Raw genomic sequence first — 19,408 nt, forward strand, 5'->3', positions numbered from 1 at the left:
CATCTCGACTATGCGTATTTATGATAAGCCTCTAGTCGGGTGCCGTCAGCTGTTGTGTCAAGTTAACATCCTTAACCAACAAAATAAGTGAAACTTATCAATAGTGCGTGACTTTTCAATAGCATTCTTATTCCTTTACCGAAAGTGTGATCGATTTGAAAGTATTTGTGTATAGAAACAAGGTTCGTGTGCATATTGGTTGAATCAATTTTAGTTGATGTTTCCTTGTACATACCTGCATTAGCATTAGTCATTTATACGTAAGGTTTCATAGTAAAAATGAAAATTTGTAGTTCGTGTTCTTTACACGATTGGAGTTTGAGAGAAAGGGTTATACCTTGATATGGGGACTGGTATTTGATATTATCGAAAAAATTTCGATCGTAATAAACACACACATACTCATTACTCGTATGTTTTGTGCAACGTACGTAAATGTTCAAGTCCATTACAAATGGCGATTATTTTGTATCTCGCAATACATTTTCGCTTTTAACTATCATTATTACGTTTACTCCTAATAGAATAATTTTTACAATCCTTTTTTGCATGCATAAGTACGTCACGGCGATGATTTACATTCTATCGTTTGCATATACATATATATCGAGTTATCAAGTGCAAGGTATACCAGCAATAAAATTTGCACATTGAAATGAAATTATAATTACATTTTTACAATTACAATCGATGCACGGTGTTAATGCTTTCATCGTTCTGATTCATCGTGATTCAAGGTCTGCTCATGAAATTTTATTTCGAATAGGATATACGTACTTACTTCACGTATTTCGATTTAGTTCCTTGAAAGAACAAATAAGTGCAATCGAGTAAGTGCGTGTTGCTTGATCCTCCATAATATCTTCCGAATAAATATAAATCGGCGATCTGTTCAAATATTTCGTATTACACGCTGAGGATTTCGAAATACCGATTACCTATGCGTCTCATGATCGCGGAGAAATCGTAATTGATGACAAGTGTCTTGACAGACTACATAATTCCCTTTTTAGTGAAAGTAGAAAAGTCGATATGCGTGAGAAGTTAAAACATAAAATGGATTCGTCGGACGGATGATCGATATTATGTAAATTAGAAACTAATGAACGCGCGATCGAAAAGCTAGAAGCTTTATTAATCTCTTATTTCGTGTATCGAGTACGATCGATGTAACGCTACACGTGCATGTGTGACGCAAAGTATATAATCACCTGTAAACCGTATGTTTCGCACGTTTATTACATCGACGGAAATTTTTTTTCATCGGCATTAAATGCTACAAGTAACTTATACATTCTATGACCTGCGAGTTAGGAGAGCGACACGGTGCGTTAGATCGCGGGAGTCGCGGGAGTCACCGATGTACATGCTGCAAGCGTGTTTGTATATTGAATTGTTTTGAAGGTTCAGTATTATTCAAGTTTTGTTTTTTTCTTGTTTTCTATCGTTTCATACAGATCCAGTTACTTGGCACAGTGAAACGAAGAATGAGACTGTAGAGATTCTAAGTACCTTGCAGAATGTTTAAAGAAAATGATAGCAATTCAGGAGGCTGCAGCGGTGCAGCTCCCCGACCACGACGAATGCCACGATTTTCCTTGCGCCGATTATTGTACTCGAGCCCTCTTATTGGCCGACGAATTATCAGGACGCCTAGTTCAAGCAACAGGAATACTAAATGTGATAATAAATAATAATATTCAAACAATTTCGAAACATAGATAAAAATCAATTTTGTTTATGAATTTGTAATTGTCATTGCAGCTAAAGACCAAACTGGCAGCAGAATTACGGATGTCGAAAAAGGAGAAGCCAGAGTAAGTAATGGTTCGATCCATTTTCAATTTCAGAACATAGATCTACAGCGTGCTTCCAGCAAAGGCTCTGTACTTTCTTCCGCCGGAAAGGTATTTATAGAATACATCCGTGTGACGAAGCTTACAGGAGATGTCAAGTTACCATTGATTTTATGATGTACCGGTTAATCAATAATTGAATACAAACATTGGAAAATAATTTCAGAGTAACGAAAATGGCATTATGGAATGTCCCCTATGCTTGGCTGAATTGCCAGTGGAATTTTTTCCTGTGGTACAGTCTTGCCATCATCGTAGTTGTTACGACTGCTTTCAAACATACCTTAAGGTTGAAATTTCAGAATCTAGAGTGAATATTGCTTGTCCTGAGTGTTCTGAACCATTACATCCAAATGGTAAAGATTTCCTCTAATCGGAACAAAAAGTAATAAATTACATAACTTCGGAATTTATTTGAATTCATCAAATATGTTTTTGCACAGACATTAGAATGATTCTAAATGACCAAACACAGTTGGAAAAGTATGAAGATTTTATGGTACGAAGAGTTCTTGCCGTTGAACCTGATGCAAGATGGTGTCCAGCTCCAGATTGTAGTTTCGCTGTTATTGCCAGTGGTTGTGCTTCGTGTCCAAAATTGCGATGCGAACGACCAGGATGTGATTCGTACTTTTGTTACCACTGTAAAGCACGATGGCATCCTAATCAAACCTGCGATGCTGCTAGAGCTCAACGTACTCAATACTATGAACGCAGCTCTTCTCTCAGTTTCAGTCAGAGTGATTCACAGCACAGTACGTGTTCTTTACTTATCTTGAATGCTTCATCTCATATAACGTTAACACGATCCAATCTTTTGTGTAATTCATTTTCGCAGGAGATGACATCAAACCCTGTCCAAGATGTCAGGTCCTGATTGTCAAGATGGACGATGGTAGTTGTAATCATATGATTTGTGCTGTCTGTGGAGCAGAATTTTGTTGGTTGTGTATGAAAGAGATCAGTGATCTTCATTACTTAAGGTATTAGTTAATTTTTACTATATGGTATTTATTTTAAACACCAAATCCTTTACATTGTCGTTTACTACATGAATCTCTTAACTACTTCTAGTCCTTCTGGTTGTACATTCTGGGGCAAAAAGCCGTGGTCTAGGAAAAAGAAGATATTGTGGCAACTTGGAACTCTGGTCGGTGCCCCTGTCGGAATTGGTCTCGCAGCTGGCATAGCCGTACCCGCTATGATTATAGGTTGGTCATATACGCAGATAATATATGTAATCTCATTTGTACACAGCGTAGAATCAAATATCTTGTCTATAATACTGAAGTGTTAGTAGATCGTCATATCTTAATGTATTGCAGGTACGAAAACAATGATTATACAACAATTATGTAATACAAGAATAACGTTTGGCTGAGACGAATTTTTTTGTATTATTTAAGAGATGCTCTCGTCTAGATTCGTTTCTAAACGGAATTACAGTAAACCCTTTTATAACACGGAGCAAAAATTGCAATTTGATTTGTGTCAAACTTAATTTCTTCGATCTAATTTGTACTAATTCTGAGTTTCTTATAACGCGGTACGAATCAATCGCGTTATATGAGGGCTAACTGTATATACATGTATATATATGTATTTTCATATATCTTTTCGCAGGTATACCAGTATGGGTAGGAAGGGAATTGTACACAAGATACGAAAAAGCGAACAAGCATAAAAGGAATGCCTTCATTGTTGGTGGGGTAACTGCATCGGTAAGTCAATAATTATTTTTTACATTCAATTGTGACGTTACTCATCTTCATAATTAAATACCTACGATAGCAGCGTAAAATTACGGATTATGATCTTAAAGTGAATATGTACTTTAATCGGAGAGTACCGGTGAAATAGGTATAGTAAAAGAATTTTAATAATCTGTAGGCGTCATTTAGGGATCACTAATAGGCGCTAGTGTTCAGATATACTTCTACGAGTTCATGACAACATCAAGGTATATTTTATTTATGTAGTTTGTACAAAGAAAGAGAATAATATAATTACTGCGTATGTAAATTTGCGATAACAGAATGCCGGTTTTATAGCCGTTATAATAATTGCGGGAAGAAATTTCGTCAGAGAAACGGTTTCGAACGAAGTCAGTCTAATAGATAATTGACTTAAAAGTTTTACTGAACGTCGAAAGCACCTCGGAGCACGCAGGTTACGAGTAATTACTTGACTCTCGAAACGTGTTTTATTCGTATAATTTCAGATAGCATTTATTGGCGTCATGCTTACTCAATACTCGTACCAAAACATAAAGAACTGTCGCAAGAGGAACAACCAAATGTCTTGCGTATACATATCGGAGACGTAGCTTCCTAAACATGTTCGTTAATACTTTCATTATTACGAAATATTCTCGAACCGAAAGTTCTATCGTGAACGCTATACTTTCCATGCTAGCGGCATTAGAACGTCGACTTCTTTAACTACCCGCAATTACACCGTTATCGACACAAGCCTTTTGCTCTGGATCACATTAATCAAACTCTGAATGTCCGTGATTCATCGAATCCTCCGGGTTCCACAGCCGTCGCCAGTTTGATTTGCGTCTCGCGTAGATTATTAATTCACAGCAGCACTATCATGAGCGGCATTTACGGCTGACTAAAAATCACTCTCGCTCGTTGCGACGTCGGTCTCATCCGTGAACACGCCCTCGCTGTGGAGATCCTTTAGAACGTCGATCAGCCGTTGCTCGGTGTCCGGATCGCCGAACGCAACGTCTACCGATCCGATGCAAAGCAGAAGCGCTAACAGTTGCGACCGTCTGTAGTCTTTGCTTAGGTCTTCCCTCGTGTAGCCCAAATCTTTGGGAATGTCGACCCCGAGGCGGGAGCATGTGCTCGTCAGAGCGTTCCAATAGATATCGAGGAACACCTCTGTGAATTTCCGACGTAGATCGGCGGGCAACGAGCTCACAATCAACAGAGCAATGTCGTTGGTCGGTCTGCTGTAAGTGACCATTTGCCAGTCGAGAATGCAACATTCGAGACCGTTCGGCCCCTCCTTGAAGAGCAGATTGTTGCACCAGAAGTCTGTGTGCGTGATCAGGGTCAGCGGCCCTTCCGGGGCTAGAAGGGCCGATATTATGTGCATAGTCTTGGGTCTTAATAGTCGCAGGGCCTCGAGTATCGCCCCTAATCCCCTGTTCTCCAAGAATTTCGCTAGCTGCGGTAGGCCACGCTCGACCAGCTGCTGGTACGAATTGGTCGCTTTCGCTGTTTGGAAGAGGAATGGGTAACGTTCGGACAGGGACTGTCCTTCGATGACCTTCATCGATAGGCAATGCGCGTGTATGCGCGCTATAGCCTCCAGCGCGACCTGCGTCTGATCGTAGGTCATTCCTGTTCGGAATGTGATGTTACAAAAGCCGGAGTCGCGGAGGTCTTGCAACACCAGAGTCGAGTCCGGTGCGGTCAGATTGTCCTCGGTCTCCTCCGCTGGCGTGTATTGCGCGTGGTAGCACACGGGTACCGAAAGTGGAATCTCTTCGCCGGGTTTGTCGAGATTCTCGCGTGTACTCTCTAACGCCAGTTGTTTCTTTTGGAACTCTCTCAAGTCTGGCATGACCTGATGCAAACAGAGTCATAGTTTGTTATTCGTTCGGAGGCCTAACCGCGTCCGTGGGACGCGTTAATTTGGGTAATTTGATTCATCGCTTACCTGCGTGTAAAACTTTATTTCCCGTAGGTCGAACTGGCACTCGTTCACGAAAAACCGACTGAACGGGTCTTTCGGTAGCTCTTTCACGATTAGAGATAGATCCTGCGTGGTGTTCGACTCGTTCAACACGTACTTGACTTTAACGCTAATTATGGTGCTGAGCACGCTTTCGTTACCCGTACAGGCGGGGTTCGCGTTAAACTCGGTTATCGTGACCTGTACATGACGGGTTAATTTTTAAAGTGGAGTGACGAACACACGCGACGCTTACGTGTGTCCCCCAACGGCACCGCGCTCGCGTCGCTAATCAAACAGCTTAGGCCGCTTAAACATTCCTACAGGCAACCGCGCGTAGTCGAAATCATAGTTTCTACTGAACTAACCGGTTCTTTGTGAAACTCCCTTAGGATACCGTCAAGCCAGTCCTTATGAATCTCCGGCTTCTGCTCCTCCGTGTCGCTGGAAGAGTCCTCCGCGTCTTCCCAATCCCAATCCATGTCCTTCCAATCCAAATTGGCCATGCACCGTGGGAAACCTTCTCTCGAAGACTCTCCTCTCCGCCTTTTGTTTACCGGGGACGGAAGTACGAGTACGGGACCACTGATTCCCGCGGGGGCTTGTATCGTTAACCAAAAAGAGGGAAAAATACGTGTGTATTGCGTGGTGGTGGCTCGGATGCGTATCTACGTGAGTCTACTCCCCAATCGATGCTAATCAAGCTCATGCTACGCTCGGGAATGATAATGGGCAGCAGCGCGCGGCCATTCGCGACCGTTCACATCCGAGCACAACAGGGTTTTATTGTCGAGGCTTCGGTGAAAATCGCCAGCGATGAATGGATTCGTCGTCGGTTACGTCTACTTCCTGTTACATTCGGCCGGTCCACGGACGTTCAGCCCGGCGCAGTTCGACATCCTCTCATTGGGGATCCGCAACTGGCTTACTTCCGCGACACACCCTTGGCGCAGGGAGCACCAACTGCCCGATCCGACGTTTCTCAGCGGAGCCGGGACCCTTTGATCGTGGCGCAATGTGGATCTTAAAGTACCAACTGGCACGGTGTGCACGTTCTATCCTCACCCACCTAGGTGGATGCAGGCCGCAGGGTGGGACAGAGAGGATTTCCCATGCGCGCACTCCTACCGCCGATCAATATCCTTCCTTCCGCACCTCCCACACCTTCTCCTCACCACGCACTTTCTCTCTGTCGTTTATTTACCGCTCCTTTTCGCGCTCGATGCGAATCTGGAAAACAGTTCGCCCCGTCTGTCACTAATCAGCTGTCCCATCGTTTCCATACACGGACAAAGTCCTCCGGAATCGTACCCTACTTTCCCATACAGGGCGTGGCTAGACATCTGTAATTAACCCCCCTCGCATTCCTCCGTGGAGTGCGACATCAATTTTATCCACAGGAACTCCCATGTTGAGTGCGACTCGATATTTTTCAATCGCCAGTTTATTGGGGGTCGTCTTCTGGTCTAGAACCTTGGAAACAATCGAACTATCTTCGTTTGTATATACAGTCAAATGCATACATATTGTACAAACAGTACAATGTGCAGTCAACCGTCCTGTAACGCAGTTAATTCGTTCCGTCTTGTTGAGAACACAATTGAAAAAAATTCCAAGTTCAAAGGATTAAGGAATTAGGTCACCACCTTGTGGGTGTAAATTTCGTAGCATACTTTTGCAATTTTTGTATTATAACAGGATGAAATTACGGGGCTCTTTAGAGTATAGCCTTTAGTTTAGTTTTTAGTTTAGTTTAGTCTTGAGGGGTGGTTCTATATTTTTCTTTTTCATGACATGAGCTAGTATCATCGCAACGTATCATCAATTTGAACGACCTTTTTTGCGGTGCTCTTTTTACGTGAATTAACAATTATGTACTCGTCTCTACAAAGGCAGGTTCAGGCAAAGTCAAGTTCTATCCGGAATGTTTACTAAACTAGTATATTTTTTAGTCGACACCGTCTTATAAATATTTATGTACGTACTAAGAGTGTTTTGCATATATGTAAAACCATCACTCAAACATGTACTCTTATTATGTATGTATGAACATTTTTTAATCTTTCGTTTTATATTCAAATTGTTTTGGTTTGACAGTATTGACAACTTGATTAACTAATACGTATATTGCAAGTAATTTTCCATGTATTTGTATTCCCGTCTTGTTACATATAGCGTTTATTACGACAGTTTCATGATACTAATTAGCCTGAATAGCTTTTTACGAGAAAATTATGAAAAGATGAGTACATTTACAATTGAAATGAAGGTGTCTTGTTTGTTTACACGGCATGCTTCTTTTAGAGCTTCGTGTATGCGAATTAAAAATTCAGAGCATATTTGATACCACATGCCGTGAATTATTGCGCTTGTTTTCTCCGGAGAGAAGGTCTTGTGAAAGAAAACACGTAATTCCGAATTGTGCTGTATACATTTGCCAATTTCCGGTAGCGTGAAACTACACAATGACGCGCACTACGGATGAAAGTTCGTAATGTAATACCAAACTTCCTTATTTTCTGGTTTCATAAGTCCATACGGAATGGAAGTTGTCCCGAATTTCTTCGAAACCTTATTATTTTTGTTTTCGACTTCAGAATTGCGGTTACGGGAAAAAGTACTTATGAAATTAAATTTGAACGTTCCGAAATTTTGCTAAATAACGTGAAAATTAGTCTGCTATTATTAGTGAAAACTAGTCAAAGAGTGTAACTAAATGAAAATTTAAAGAATAAGAATAGCATTTTTATTTACGATTGAATTGATACTTTGTCACAGTTTGATCTTCATGTTGACAATGTGTATTAAACAAACAGTTAATAATTAAAAGTTACACATTCAGATTATTTTACTACTTATGATTTCCACACAATTTTTACAGGTTTTAGTATCGCCAATACTGGCAGGATTGGCAGTGGGTATCGGTGTACCCATTTTATTATTTTACGTCTACGGCGTTGTTCCCGTTTCTCTTTGTCGAAGCGGAGGTTGTGGTGTTTCTACAAACGGCTCGGGAGTTCGATTCGATTTGGACGATGAGAACGAACTTATGGGTACTTTAGGCGCCCGTAACGGTGGAGGTAAATATATAAAATTCTATTTTCTTTTTTGCAAATGAATTCGACAAATACTTTTGCGCTTAGTACATTGTCGATTAAGTACTTCATGCGTCTAAAATATTAGGTTGAGTCATAAATAATTTCCATTTTAGTCTATCATGTATCAGTAAGACAAAGAACAATTAATTATTGGGAAAATAAATGCACCATTACAATTTATTACCAAAAATGGAAATTATTTATTGCTCAGTTTAATATTTCAGGAAATTCAATTTTACAATTTCAAAGTAATCATCCCTAATTATAGTAGTTTTTAATTTAATTAGAACAATTTTATATAATTACTTACTTAAAAAGTTAAAAACAGCGCCACACACTAATGAATATTGTATTTATAATGCTTGGGTTTGAGTGACCAATTGAGACTGACCTAACTATAGTCGTCGGCTAACGCCAAGGGGCAAACGTTCCCCCTATCTAAATAAGAGATAGTAGAGCATCGAATCGATTCTATCTTTGACCCTGTCATAAATTACGACAATGATTCTTCCAATTTATAACAAGCACAATGTCTGTTACAGATGCGGCGTCAATAGATGTTGCGAGTCACCGTGGCGGTAACCCTTCGATAGGTGAAGCCTCGCTTTCGTTGGGTAGTGGAAGTCAATTGGAGAAGTTAGGTCGAGAAAACGACCGTGAGAGCGCCAGCAATGTAGCTCTCGCTGGCACCAGTCTTGCCGGAAGTATAGCTTCTAGTGTTCTTCCGGGAGGTCAGAGGTAAATCTAAGTTGTTCATGTCCACTAGGGTGGTTACTAACAAAGTATTACCTAAAAATTATACTCTTACTTTTTTTTTGCAAACCAGGTTGGAGGTTCAAGCGGACGTAACATCCACACAACGCTTCAGCTTATGCAGCGAGACTGCCTCTGCTACAACTAGTTTATCAGAAAAGTCTGTAAACGCGTCCATCGCTTTGGACGATGGTGCAGCGTCTACGAGAGCTTTGGCAGGCTCTGTTCTAAATTTTAAGGTACTTCCTATTGTCGCAAGTGATTGACAAATATTTCAATGAACAGTCTTGTACTGTAATGTATCCGTTGTGTGCATAGATGGATGGCAGCTCGTTAAGTGGTGGTAGGAGCATGGAAGGTGAACAAGGGGCTGGTTCAGTTGCGGGTGGGCACATGGATTCAGCTGGGCAGGCTACATCTCTAAGTTCCCTCGAGGAGGTGGCGCCTGGTTTAGCGAAACGTGCTAGGCGCAAACCGACATTGGATCGTCAGTGTAGCGATTCGAGTAATTGGACTGTCTGTGGAGAAGACGGCGGCTCCGAGCGCGTTAGATTCGACGATCATGTCAGTTTCATTGAAGCCGATCAGGAAGGAATTGTCAGCACGTGTGGCGTAGGCAATAGGAATGCTGGAAGGCGCAAACGCAACAAGGAGACGGAACAGGAACCGGATGCTCAAAAACCTGCGAAGTATGAATAAATATAATATTTATTAAAACTCTTGGAAGTTTCTGAATTCTCTTCAGTTGGCGAAGTATAAGTATAATCTTATTGCATTTGATTAAGTAAATATCACTTTAACCTTATCGCTACAAACTGAATAATTTTAGATAACGTTTTGGAATCACCGAGTTAATTACTGGCCGCGGGTATCATGGTCCAAGGGTTAAACAGTGAATTTGATTGTAATTTATTTTTATACGTATGTGGATTCATTTTAGGAATACAACCAACGGTGACGCGAAAGTCGATCAAACAACGGATGATAACGTATCACGAGAGCGAGTCAACGTTGCTACTTTGAGAAACTACTTCTTCCATATTTCCACGGTAACTACGGATCGTGAGAAGCGATTATCAGTAATAGAAGAACCGTGCCCTGTGGGAGCACAGAACAAACGTGCTCGTATTTTTACATTTTCCGACAAGGGATGCGACAACAGTAACACGGAGGAAAACGTACCCTCTTAAAAAGGAATCAAAGACTGAGTAATTCTGTAATAACGTACACGCCGCTTTTAAATACGGGATATGTAGATGCGTATTTACATATGTGTGTATATATGTATTTAAGTGCACATCACGTGCGTACATTAACGCTGAATTTACTATATTTATGCACACCATGTATAAACGTACTCCGAGTGCAATAAAGGGAACAAGTTGAAATTCGCTTTGAAAAGCGAAATACATCGAAGTGAACAAATATACACTCTCATGCTTCGAAGGTATGTGTGTGCAAAAATATTCTACATCAGCATACACAAGCTTTTGTTACAAAATGAAATTGACACTCTTTTTGCAAGTAATTGCGAATAATTTTTTAGTTCTGTGCCAATACGATTCTTTTTTAGTGATGATGAATATTGTAATTTACGTAAAATTATGTTCTTACATATAACACACAGTGTTCATAAATTTAGAGTATCTGGTTCGTTAAAATTGTTCGAAAGTATGTATAATTTTGTAAAAAGTTGACACGATTATCGTACGGTATATCATGAATGAATTATGTCAGAAATTAAACAAAAATCATGTAGACGATCACGAAGGCTTTATAATGTTGCATTTTAAATGAAACAACAATAATTATTTTCTATGCATAGTATATTCGTCAATTTGTCGATCACGTTTCCAAGTGTATAATATCATAGTCTCTTCGCATACGAACAGGGAAGGGTGGTTAAAAATGGCCATTTTTTTCTTAAAAAATAAAAAAATATAAGCATTTATTCGAAAGAATGTCTGTTTTCGCTACTCTTATGTAACAATTATTTTAGATTTTGTTTTATTTCTGTAAAAAAAATTTTTTTTATATATTTTAAAAACGGATCAATATGCTCAGTATCTGAAGAAAATGAAGATTAAATACAACACCTAAATAACTTCAGCCATTTTCATTTTTCCATATTTTTACCTATGTTCTGTAACTTCCCAATAACATTTCGGATCAATGTTTATAATATGTTTTATCCTTTCGAAGGTACTCTTAAATGAATTTTTTATTTTCAAGTTGGGCCAATAAAATGATTTGTGACCAACCCCCATTCTACACGGTCCTTCATGTATATAAATAAACCTGTTCTTTCTGGTCATATGAAAAAATTACTTTGAACAGATTTCCACTATTTTAAGAAGCACATGTAACGACAAAAAACATTTTTCTTGAAATCTTTTTTTACAAGATTTTCAGAGCATTGAATTTTTTTAATAGATACATGTAATGTTTAATGAATAAAAGCTAATAATATTAAAGTATCTGTTAAATTAATCGCGTTTTGGTGTGTATTTGTGCACAATAACAAGCAATATGAATCAGTGCATGGTTTCATTAAGAAAAAAGGTTGATAATCTTGGAATTTCGTAAGAAAAAATGTCTATGAATAAATTTTTTCTATGTTTGCATATGTTTCGCAAAATAGTGTAATTGTGTTATGTAGGTTTTTTATACAACCAAAATAATAAAAATTTTTAGATGTTCCCATTTATGTGCCCCACCTGGCATATAGTATGAGATGCATCCTTACAAACAATGAATGTCTTAACATTGAACGTTACAGTTTCTAGAAGAAAACACTAATATAACAATATTAGAAAATATACGGTAGTTTATTACCTTTTAATTATTTATTTTTGCTCACAGGGAATTATTAATAATTATTTCAGGTGCTTTATTAAACATGTTGGATGCTTTGGTTTGTTTTCTTGCTCGAATATGCACCTTTGCATAATGCTATGCACAGGTTACTAATAATTATAAGAAATATTACAAATATATTTTTCCGAATTTATATTCTAAAAGGTTTTGAGTTTTAAAGAACTTACATGTGCGTAAATAATTTTGTAAAATTGTCTCTTATATGTATGAACATATAAATGTGTTTTAAAAAAAAGTATATTATATACGTATATGTTTTTGGTTATAAGTAAGAGCTTTGTTATCAAGTACAAGTGAGCTAATGTCATATGTCAAAAAAAAAAAAAAAATATCTATGAAAAATTGTATTCATAGAATTTCATGTGTATACCAACCCATGTATTTGTATTTGAAAGAACTGGCACATGAAATGTGACAGGAGCTGCTGTATCATCTATACACATTAGTATACTAACAGATACGTAATTTAGCTATGTAAGGCATGTTTTGAGAATATGCCTGGAGAAACTACTACGTGATACAAAGTATAAGAAAGGCAAGCTTGATATAGAAGAATTCATGATAATGTGCATTTTTACCAATGTTTTTGCGTATATTAAGTACTGATTTAAATGTGTATATTAAACTAGTACATTTTGTTGATATAAAGTGAGGTACAATTTTCCATATATTAGTAGAAATAATATATGTGACCACAAGGAATAAACTTATACTTTTACAACATTTAAAATTAATTTCACTAAGATTTCTTCGCCAGTGTACATTTTGTATGAAAATTACAATTTATTGTATATTGAAAGTTATTAAGAGTAATACCATTTTGAAGATTGTAAATTCGTAAATACAACAGAATACAATGTAAATGGTATTTTTCTTTACATTATAATTTTAATTTATATACTTGCATTTATATTTAACGATTCAATATTTACTAGTGAATGCTTCATTAAGTTAAAGATCTTAATGATTCCGTACACAATCCTTATATTTATACAATATACATTTTTAATACATACTATAAGTTAAATTGTTCTACTTAAAAATAGAGGTGACTTTTTAAATAATTCGTCTACTTTTAGCTTAAAGAGCTCACTTTGGATTGGTTCATTCAGTTGGCACAGAGGATTTTTTACAACATATTCTAAATAAACCTGGAAAAAATTGATTATTATTTTATTGAGTTTACTTACTAAAAATCTGTTTGATTTGTTTGCACGAATCCCCAAAGATAAATTACTCACATCTCTATACAGTTGTTGTAACAATTCTCTAGCATTCTGTGAAGCATTATCCGTGTTCAAAACAAATTTTAATCCCGAAGGAGTTTCGAAATAATGTAATGTGTATTTACTAGTTTTGTAATACAAAAACCCTTCCTTTGGATCCAATGGCGATATTTTACTTACAAATGATTTGATGGAGAACAACATTCCATACATCAGTTTAGCTTCCTAAATTTAATGTACAATTACACGTATATTTAACATAACCTAAGTCGATGAAAAATAATCATTGGTGTTTACTAAATAGTCAGTTTCGCCAGGTTTGACGTTACAAACATTGAAAACAATATTTGTTTATTTACATTCCACTAAATGATTGTTTACTAACTGATTATTACCTCCTCCTTCGTGATTCCAGATTTATTCAACCTATTCCATTCGGCGTAATACAGTAACGTTCCATTTTTGGAAAATATGTATAAATTATGGATTGTCATATTCTTGCTGACACTGACTTATTTGTTTATTTATCACAGGTTAATAAATGTCGCTGGCATAGACAAGCTACAAAGTAGACTGGACATGCAATGTATTTTTTAAAAACAATTCAGGAACTACTGGTCCAAAATTAATGTTACCTGTCTCAAAATGTTTGTACAGATGTTGTGCACCGAATTTACATTTCACAATCCCATAATTATGATTAATTATCGTCTTCTGTACATAATGTATTTTTTTGTCTCTAGAGCCTCTATAGGTCAGTTCAGTCATCTCATCTTATGCTGCTTCGTGTCGCACGATCTGAAATACCGACATCGTTAACAACAACTAGATTTCTTACGCCCTCTACGCTGACGAACGATAAATGTTGCAACTAGATCCACGACAAGCTTAGGCCATACACCTATAATAAATGGAGGGACCTCCGATCGGAGGAATACCAATTTTAAACCACATATAGCAATTTTATAATAGGAACTTTTGAAAGTTCAGAAGTAAATTTCAATTCGAAAGACGAAAAAGCCCAATCAAAAATAAATGTAGCAAAACTGGGACGCAACGACCTATAAGCTTGGGGTGCCCTGGGTTCGCAAATACCCGTACTCACCCACGGCCTCATCCGTGAGTGAGCCCCTGAGGGACCTCTGTTCGGAGGAATACCAATTTTAAACTAAATATATGAATTTTAAGAATAGGAACTTTTGAACCAAGAATAAGTGTACACTGATTAATTTATTGTCTCTGCTTGTTCAACGATTATGAGAATTCCTCTTACCAATGATGCTGTCGAATACCCTCTTGGCTGTCTTACCACCTAATCTTTTTAGGAAAAATGGCTAATAGTACTCGAGATACAGAGTAACTTTTAAAGCATGTCTTGAGCATGTCGAAGTAAATTTTATGCATGATTATTGGGAGTATACAAGATACTCGATTCTTACTAGTATTTCCGATTCAGGAGTTATGTTCTGTGTGCTGTGATCCAGCTCACCAATTGGTTATCCTATTTGGGTAGAGTCGGTATTTCATATACCAGGTGCGTACCTCGTCGGTGCTATCACCCACGGTAGAGACGAACGTTTAACCTGGATCAGATCCCACACCTACGTCACCGACGAGATATCTCGTCGGTGCCTACGTTTAGCCAGGATCAGATCCCATACCCACGGCAGAGAGGAACGTTTATCCTGGATTAGATGCCAGGGATCCTCAGGGAGGAATATTAGAGCTTGATGAGACTACCTGAAGATGACACCACCAATGCAGTTTGTGTATACAAATTGCTATATGTCCGCGTTTTGCAACTTTGAACTTCTATCCGACTTGATATCTTCTACCCGAATTGATCATTGTAGCCCTGATGAAAATCGTACAGCAAAGGGCTATTATTAGAAAATATAATGCATATTTAACCATCGAAAGGCGGATATGGGGTGAATCTTAAGTAGGTATAAAAATGTGTAAAAGAAAGTGATTACGTAAAGATTCGAATGGATCTAGTTACGGCCGCCATAAGTCGTCAAAGCGTCCGCCGTCGAAGAGTTAAAACCAGCAATTTGAAAATGTCCATCCGCACTCGATATACGAGTTCCTGCGAGTAAAATCGATGTCGACACGACGTAGGGGTTAAAACGCAATAAAAATTTTAGCGTCGCGAATCTTCTTTTGTGTACGCTAACACACAGTTGTTCCGGACCACCAACGCATCCCGCGCATTGGTAAGAACCCCATTCGCTAATCCAGTATTCCCAGACAATAGTCGTTCGAATTCCATCGGAATGGTCGCAGTAAACAGCGGTAACAACTGGCTGGGAATAAAAGAGAAAAAGAGAGGGGTTAGAGGGGGATGGGAGGTGGACGCAGCAACGATAACATTGGAACTCTTTCTTTTAATTATTGATTAGATCGGCGGTTTCGTCGTGCAAATAGGGTTTTATGTAGCCGGGGCGAAACTATCGTCGGGGCCGGGGAACGTGTTCGTGGCTAGGGTCCGACGCGATTATCGTTCCGAGTACTTTTATTAACGCGTAACAGTATCGCGAAAGGCAAAGCACCGGGGCTATACGGGCGCATAAGGGTCTCTGTATACTTGCCGGGACCGGAGGGTTTTACGTGGGGACTATAGGTCCAAATGCCGTGTTACCGATTATCTGTCGTAAAACGGGCGCCGCCGTCCCGGCGTTAGAGCGATCCCACCGGCCGCCGTTGCCCGTCGGCCGAGCAAGCGGCTGATCATTACCAGATGGCCTTTCGAGACCGCGTTGACAGTTCCCTGCTGTGCGTGGCACAAAAAAAAAAAAAAGGTTTCTCGGGGCTCTACAGCTCCTTAGGTAAACTATCGGTATCCCTCCTCTACAACATTATGGAAATAGGAACCGTACCTGCCTCTTCGTGAAACAGCATCACACATCCTTATATATTAACCTAAATTGTACATATATTGTAAAAACGAGAATAGTTGTTTTTTTTTAAGGAAGTATCCACGTTAGGAAGGGGATCATGCCTTGTGAATTCGATCATTTTTGGGGGACTATGTCTCGAATTTTGATGACATTGAAATATGTTGTGGTCCAAGTGAAAGTGGAAGAAATCCTCAGGACTCAATCACATGATAATTTGTAGAATAAGAAGAATTAATTCCACATAAATTGCATCGTTTTGTCTTACGACACGAAAAAATGTACATGGAAAACTTCTGAATTCTTGTCCATAATGACTTAAAGATGATTAGATGCAAGGTTCCCGGGCAGGAATGCGATGGCGTATCTATATCTTGTCCAATGAGACGAGACAGTAGACGTTAACATAGGCGCTCGAGTGCGACAGAGTTGAAGTTACCCTTGCAAGACAATTAGCAAAGGACGCACGCTGGGTGCTTCATTGCCTCGGTCTCGTTGGTCAGAGCATAGGTACGAATGCGCGGCCGATTGGATCAGAGTGCAAGGGACAGGCCTCGTTTCACACGTACTTTCGGCTATAGTCGAGATATTGGCTACAGCGGTCACACATACTATGTTGCGTGTTACGTCGAAGCCAAAACACTGGGACTGCGGGCGCGGCTGAGATGGGCATAGGCAGATCTAACGATAGACTCCCCAAAAATGGTGGCACTGAAAGAATGGCGACATTAAAATGGTTTTTTTTGGGTTGCGTCGTAAGACCTTACGTACGACGCGACAAGCACGCGACCAAGGCCAGGTATGAAAATCCTTGTCGACGACCTACCGACCATGGACGTCATAAATCAAAAATCCTTCCGATTGTACCCAGCACTTTCGTAATTTTTAAGCCAGCCGAATGCAGCACATGCGGAACCTTGTACACCGTTAGCGTACTAAGATTTACAACCGTAGATGCTTGCGAACCAAATGTTATACGTATATTTCCACTTTTCCAATTTTCCACTATTTCCACCAGCTTTCGAATACACCTTGCAAACCAATGAATTCTAATCATTTTAAACTTGTTCTCCGGAGTTTTGACTTATATAATCACTTATAAGATATAAGATATAATTTAACTATGCTAAAATTGATTTGTGAAGCTGATTTTCATCGTTCCATCGTTAAATTAGATTATAGTTTGAACCATTACTTCTTAACATTACAACTCAGATGAACAATATTCTTTTCTCTACTTCGAACATGGATTGTGAGGCGGATGCTGTGGTGGCACCGGCGGCCGATGCCACGCGGCCTCTGCCAGTTGGCGGCCGCCGGTGCCGGCGACCCGTGTCGGGCGGCCGAAAACGGATGCCCAACGGCTTGCCCAGCTCTCAGCGGATGCATAGGCATCCCCGGGGTGTAGAGGGGAGTAAACTGTTCGAGAGTTAGGTAGCGAACCCCCGCTGTGTGCGGGTCTTAGCTTTTGTTGCGAGCATCTCGAGCGCCTTCTCAGGTTGCCAGCGACGGTCCCGGCTAATATGAAGCAGGAAAACGCGGTAGTATTCATACTAACGCCGGCTCCGGCAAGTATACAGAGACCCTAAAGCGTTCTTTTTTTCGATCGGTCCTTCCTCCGTTGAGCGTGCCATTTGGCTTTTCACCGTTCAAGTAGAGTCAAGGGGAAGCTAAAGCAGACCGAAGCTCGGGAGAAGCTTTACCATGGAGCCGTATAATACCCACGCGAACGACAGTATGCAAATAAATACGACGGCGACGAGAATGCAGGAAAGTAAAGCGGAGAATAAATTGAAACGGTGGATGCGTCCGGCGGCGACGCGGCCGACCGCCGTCAAATTATGAATGACACGCTTTTACGTTTGTAACTGCGAGCTGCACTGGCTTTACAAATTACAGATAGCATCGGATGTGTTCGCATAACGAGACAAATTCGCTCGATAGAGCAAGGGGAGCGAACGCGGCCGCAAGGAACTAATGACACAATGCTACCGGGCTACCTTACCTTCTGTTTCGAGCATTTCAATGCGTCTAGAAGGAAGTTGTGGTTACACGAACTGAATCTTGCTGGCGAAGTTATCGTAAGTTTCCTTATCGGTAGATTAGTATCCAATTAGCGAGACGTTTAATAGCTCGACTCGCGCTAATTGCAACTTCTCGGATTTTCCAGTTTGACTGGGAACTAGATAGAATCATGCCCGCTACTGTTCACATTCGTGATTCGAGAGCGAGCAACGTACATTTGCGGGGATCGTCTTGTGGCTTCGTTAATGTGACTACCATTATTAACGCACCGTAGAGGATACTTTAGAAAGTAAAGATTCAATTATACTTATGTTTAGCAATATGCACCAATTTTTAGAATCATATTTAAGGGAAACGATGAATACTCGTCGAGAGTGTCTCGAAAAGCGAAAGCGTCAGATCAAAAGAGATTGATTCGATAACTTGGTTTCCGAAGAGGAATTAACCATTCCCCGCTGATGAACGCTGCCCCTCGCGAGCGCGACCGCTTTCGAAAACAGGAGAACGTGAACGTTGTTTCGGGAATTCTTTTTCACGTGAATCGGAGGACGCGAGGGCCGAACTGGCTCGAAAATTCCTTTTTCGCAGGGCGTGCAATGGTTCCCGGGTATGCATGTACGTGCTTTCAATTCTGAAAGGCCGTGTGCCGGCACGGAGCGTGCCAGTGCCGTAGGACGGAAAGAGAGAGAGAGAGAGAGAGATGCGATAGGAAAAATATGAATGTAAAACGAATGATCGCGCATCGCCACTGCCTGGAATGATTCGATAACGATGACCGGGGCTGTAAATCAAACGGAGCCTCAGAGCCAGTGATGCGTCGACTGTTTCGAGTGCATCGCATCGGCCGGGGCGGGCCGCGCCTGTACACCGGCATGTAATATAATCACCCAGGCCCAAATGTTTGAAACTGCGAGCTTAAAACCGTGTATACATATAGACCCCCGTAGATAGCCGTACCGCCCAGGACTATATTGACCCTGACG

General features: G+C 39.9%; 3 protein-coding genes across 6 annotated transcripts; 1 reads left to right on the top strand and 2 right to left on the bottom strand.

Annotated features, from left to right (window-relative positions):
- The first annotated feature begins 6 nt into the window (after positions 1–6).
- Positions 7–11,509, top strand: LOC143357952 (E3 ubiquitin-protein ligase RNF19A). 4 transcript variants are annotated; one of them, XM_076794684.1, is made up of 13 exons: positions 7–182; positions 1,458–1,680; positions 1,765–1,907; positions 2,023–2,212; positions 2,300–2,611; positions 2,695–2,839; positions 2,931–3,067; positions 3,480–3,577; positions 8,431–8,629; positions 9,190–9,385; positions 9,474–9,639; positions 9,719–10,089; positions 10,341–11,509. In XM_076794684.1, exons 2-13 carry the CDS (start codon positions 1,521–1,523, stop codon positions 10,588–10,590), a joined length of 2,367 nt encoding a protein of 788 aa, XP_076650799.1. In that variant the 5' UTR covers positions 7–182; positions 1,458–1,520; the 3' UTR covers positions 10,591–11,509. The 4 variants fall into 4 exon arrangements, with proteins under 4 accessions (XP_076650799.1, XP_076650797.1, XP_076650801.1 ...); XM_076794682.1 differs by having other exon boundaries at positions 1,464–1,680; XM_076794686.1 differs by having other exon boundaries at positions 1,464–1,680; positions 1,765–1,817.
- Positions 3,800–6,395, bottom strand: LOC143357956 (putative oxidoreductase dhs-27). Its single transcript, XM_076794696.1, has 3 exons — positions 5,918–6,395; positions 5,535–5,750; positions 3,800–5,441 (listed from the first exon to the last, which is right to left on the bottom strand). Exons 1-3 carry the CDS (start codon positions 6,053–6,055, stop codon positions 4,476–4,478), a joined length of 1,320 nt encoding a protein of 439 aa, XP_076650811.1. The 5' UTR covers positions 6,056–6,395; the 3' UTR covers positions 3,800–4,475.
- A 1,335-nt stretch (positions 11,510–12,844) lies between the features above and the next one.
- Positions 12,845–14,224, bottom strand: Bet5 (blocked early in transport 5). Its single transcript, XM_076794697.1, has 3 exons — positions 13,899–14,224; positions 13,519–13,728; positions 12,845–13,428 (listed from the first exon to the last, which is right to left on the bottom strand). Exons 1-3 carry the CDS (start codon positions 13,995–13,997, stop codon positions 13,300–13,302), a joined length of 438 nt encoding a protein of 145 aa, XP_076650812.1. The 5' UTR covers positions 13,998–14,224; the 3' UTR covers positions 12,845–13,299.
- Between the last annotated feature and the right edge of the window lie 5,184 nt (positions 14,225–19,408).

Source organism: Halictus rubicundus, chromosome 10, assembly GCF_050948215.1.
Source record: "Halictus rubicundus isolate RS-2024b chromosome 10, iyHalRubi1_principal, whole genome shotgun sequence".
Taxonomy (NCBI): Eukaryota; Metazoa; Arthropoda; class Insecta; order Hymenoptera; family Halictidae; genus Halictus; species Halictus rubicundus.

Excerpts from the sequence above, each read along its gene's own strand:
- Bet5 (XM_076794697.1), bottom strand. The coding sequence starts at position 13,997 with ATGACAATCCATAATTTATACATATTTTCCAAAAATGGAACGTTACTG. Across the intron at positions 13,729-13,898 it reads CTGGAATCACGAAGGAGGAG|GAAGCTAAACTGATGTATGG; the intron begins GTAATAATCAGT and ends CATTAAATTTAG. Across the intron at positions 13,429-13,518 it reads TACAACAACTGTATAGAGAT|GTTTATTTAGAATATGTTGT; the intron begins GTGAGTAATTTA and ends AATTTTTTCCAG.
- LOC143357956 (XM_076794696.1), bottom strand. The coding sequence starts at position 6,055 with ATGGCCAATTTGGATTGGAAGGACATGGATTGGGATTGGGAAGACGCG. Across the intron at positions 5,751-5,917 it reads GGGAGTTTCACAAAGAACCG|GTCACGATAACCGAGTTTAA; the intron begins GTTAGTTCAGTA and ends CGTCATGTACAG. Across the intron at positions 5,442-5,534 it reads AAATAAAGTTTTACACGCAG|GTCATGCCAGACTTGAGAGA; the intron begins GTAAGCGATGAA and ends TGTTTGCATCAG.
- LOC143357952 (XM_076794684.1), top strand. The coding sequence starts at position 1,521 with ATGTTTAAAGAAAATGATAGCAATTCAGGAGGCTGCAGCGGTGCAGCT. Across the intron at positions 8,630-9,189 it reads AGGCGCCCGTAACGGTGGAG|ATGCGGCGTCAATAGATGTT; the intron begins GTAAATATATAA and ends TGTCTGTTACAG. Across the intron at positions 9,386-9,473 it reads GTTCTTCCGGGAGGTCAGAG|GTTGGAGGTTCAAGCGGACG; the intron begins GTAAATCTAAGT and ends TTTGCAAACCAG.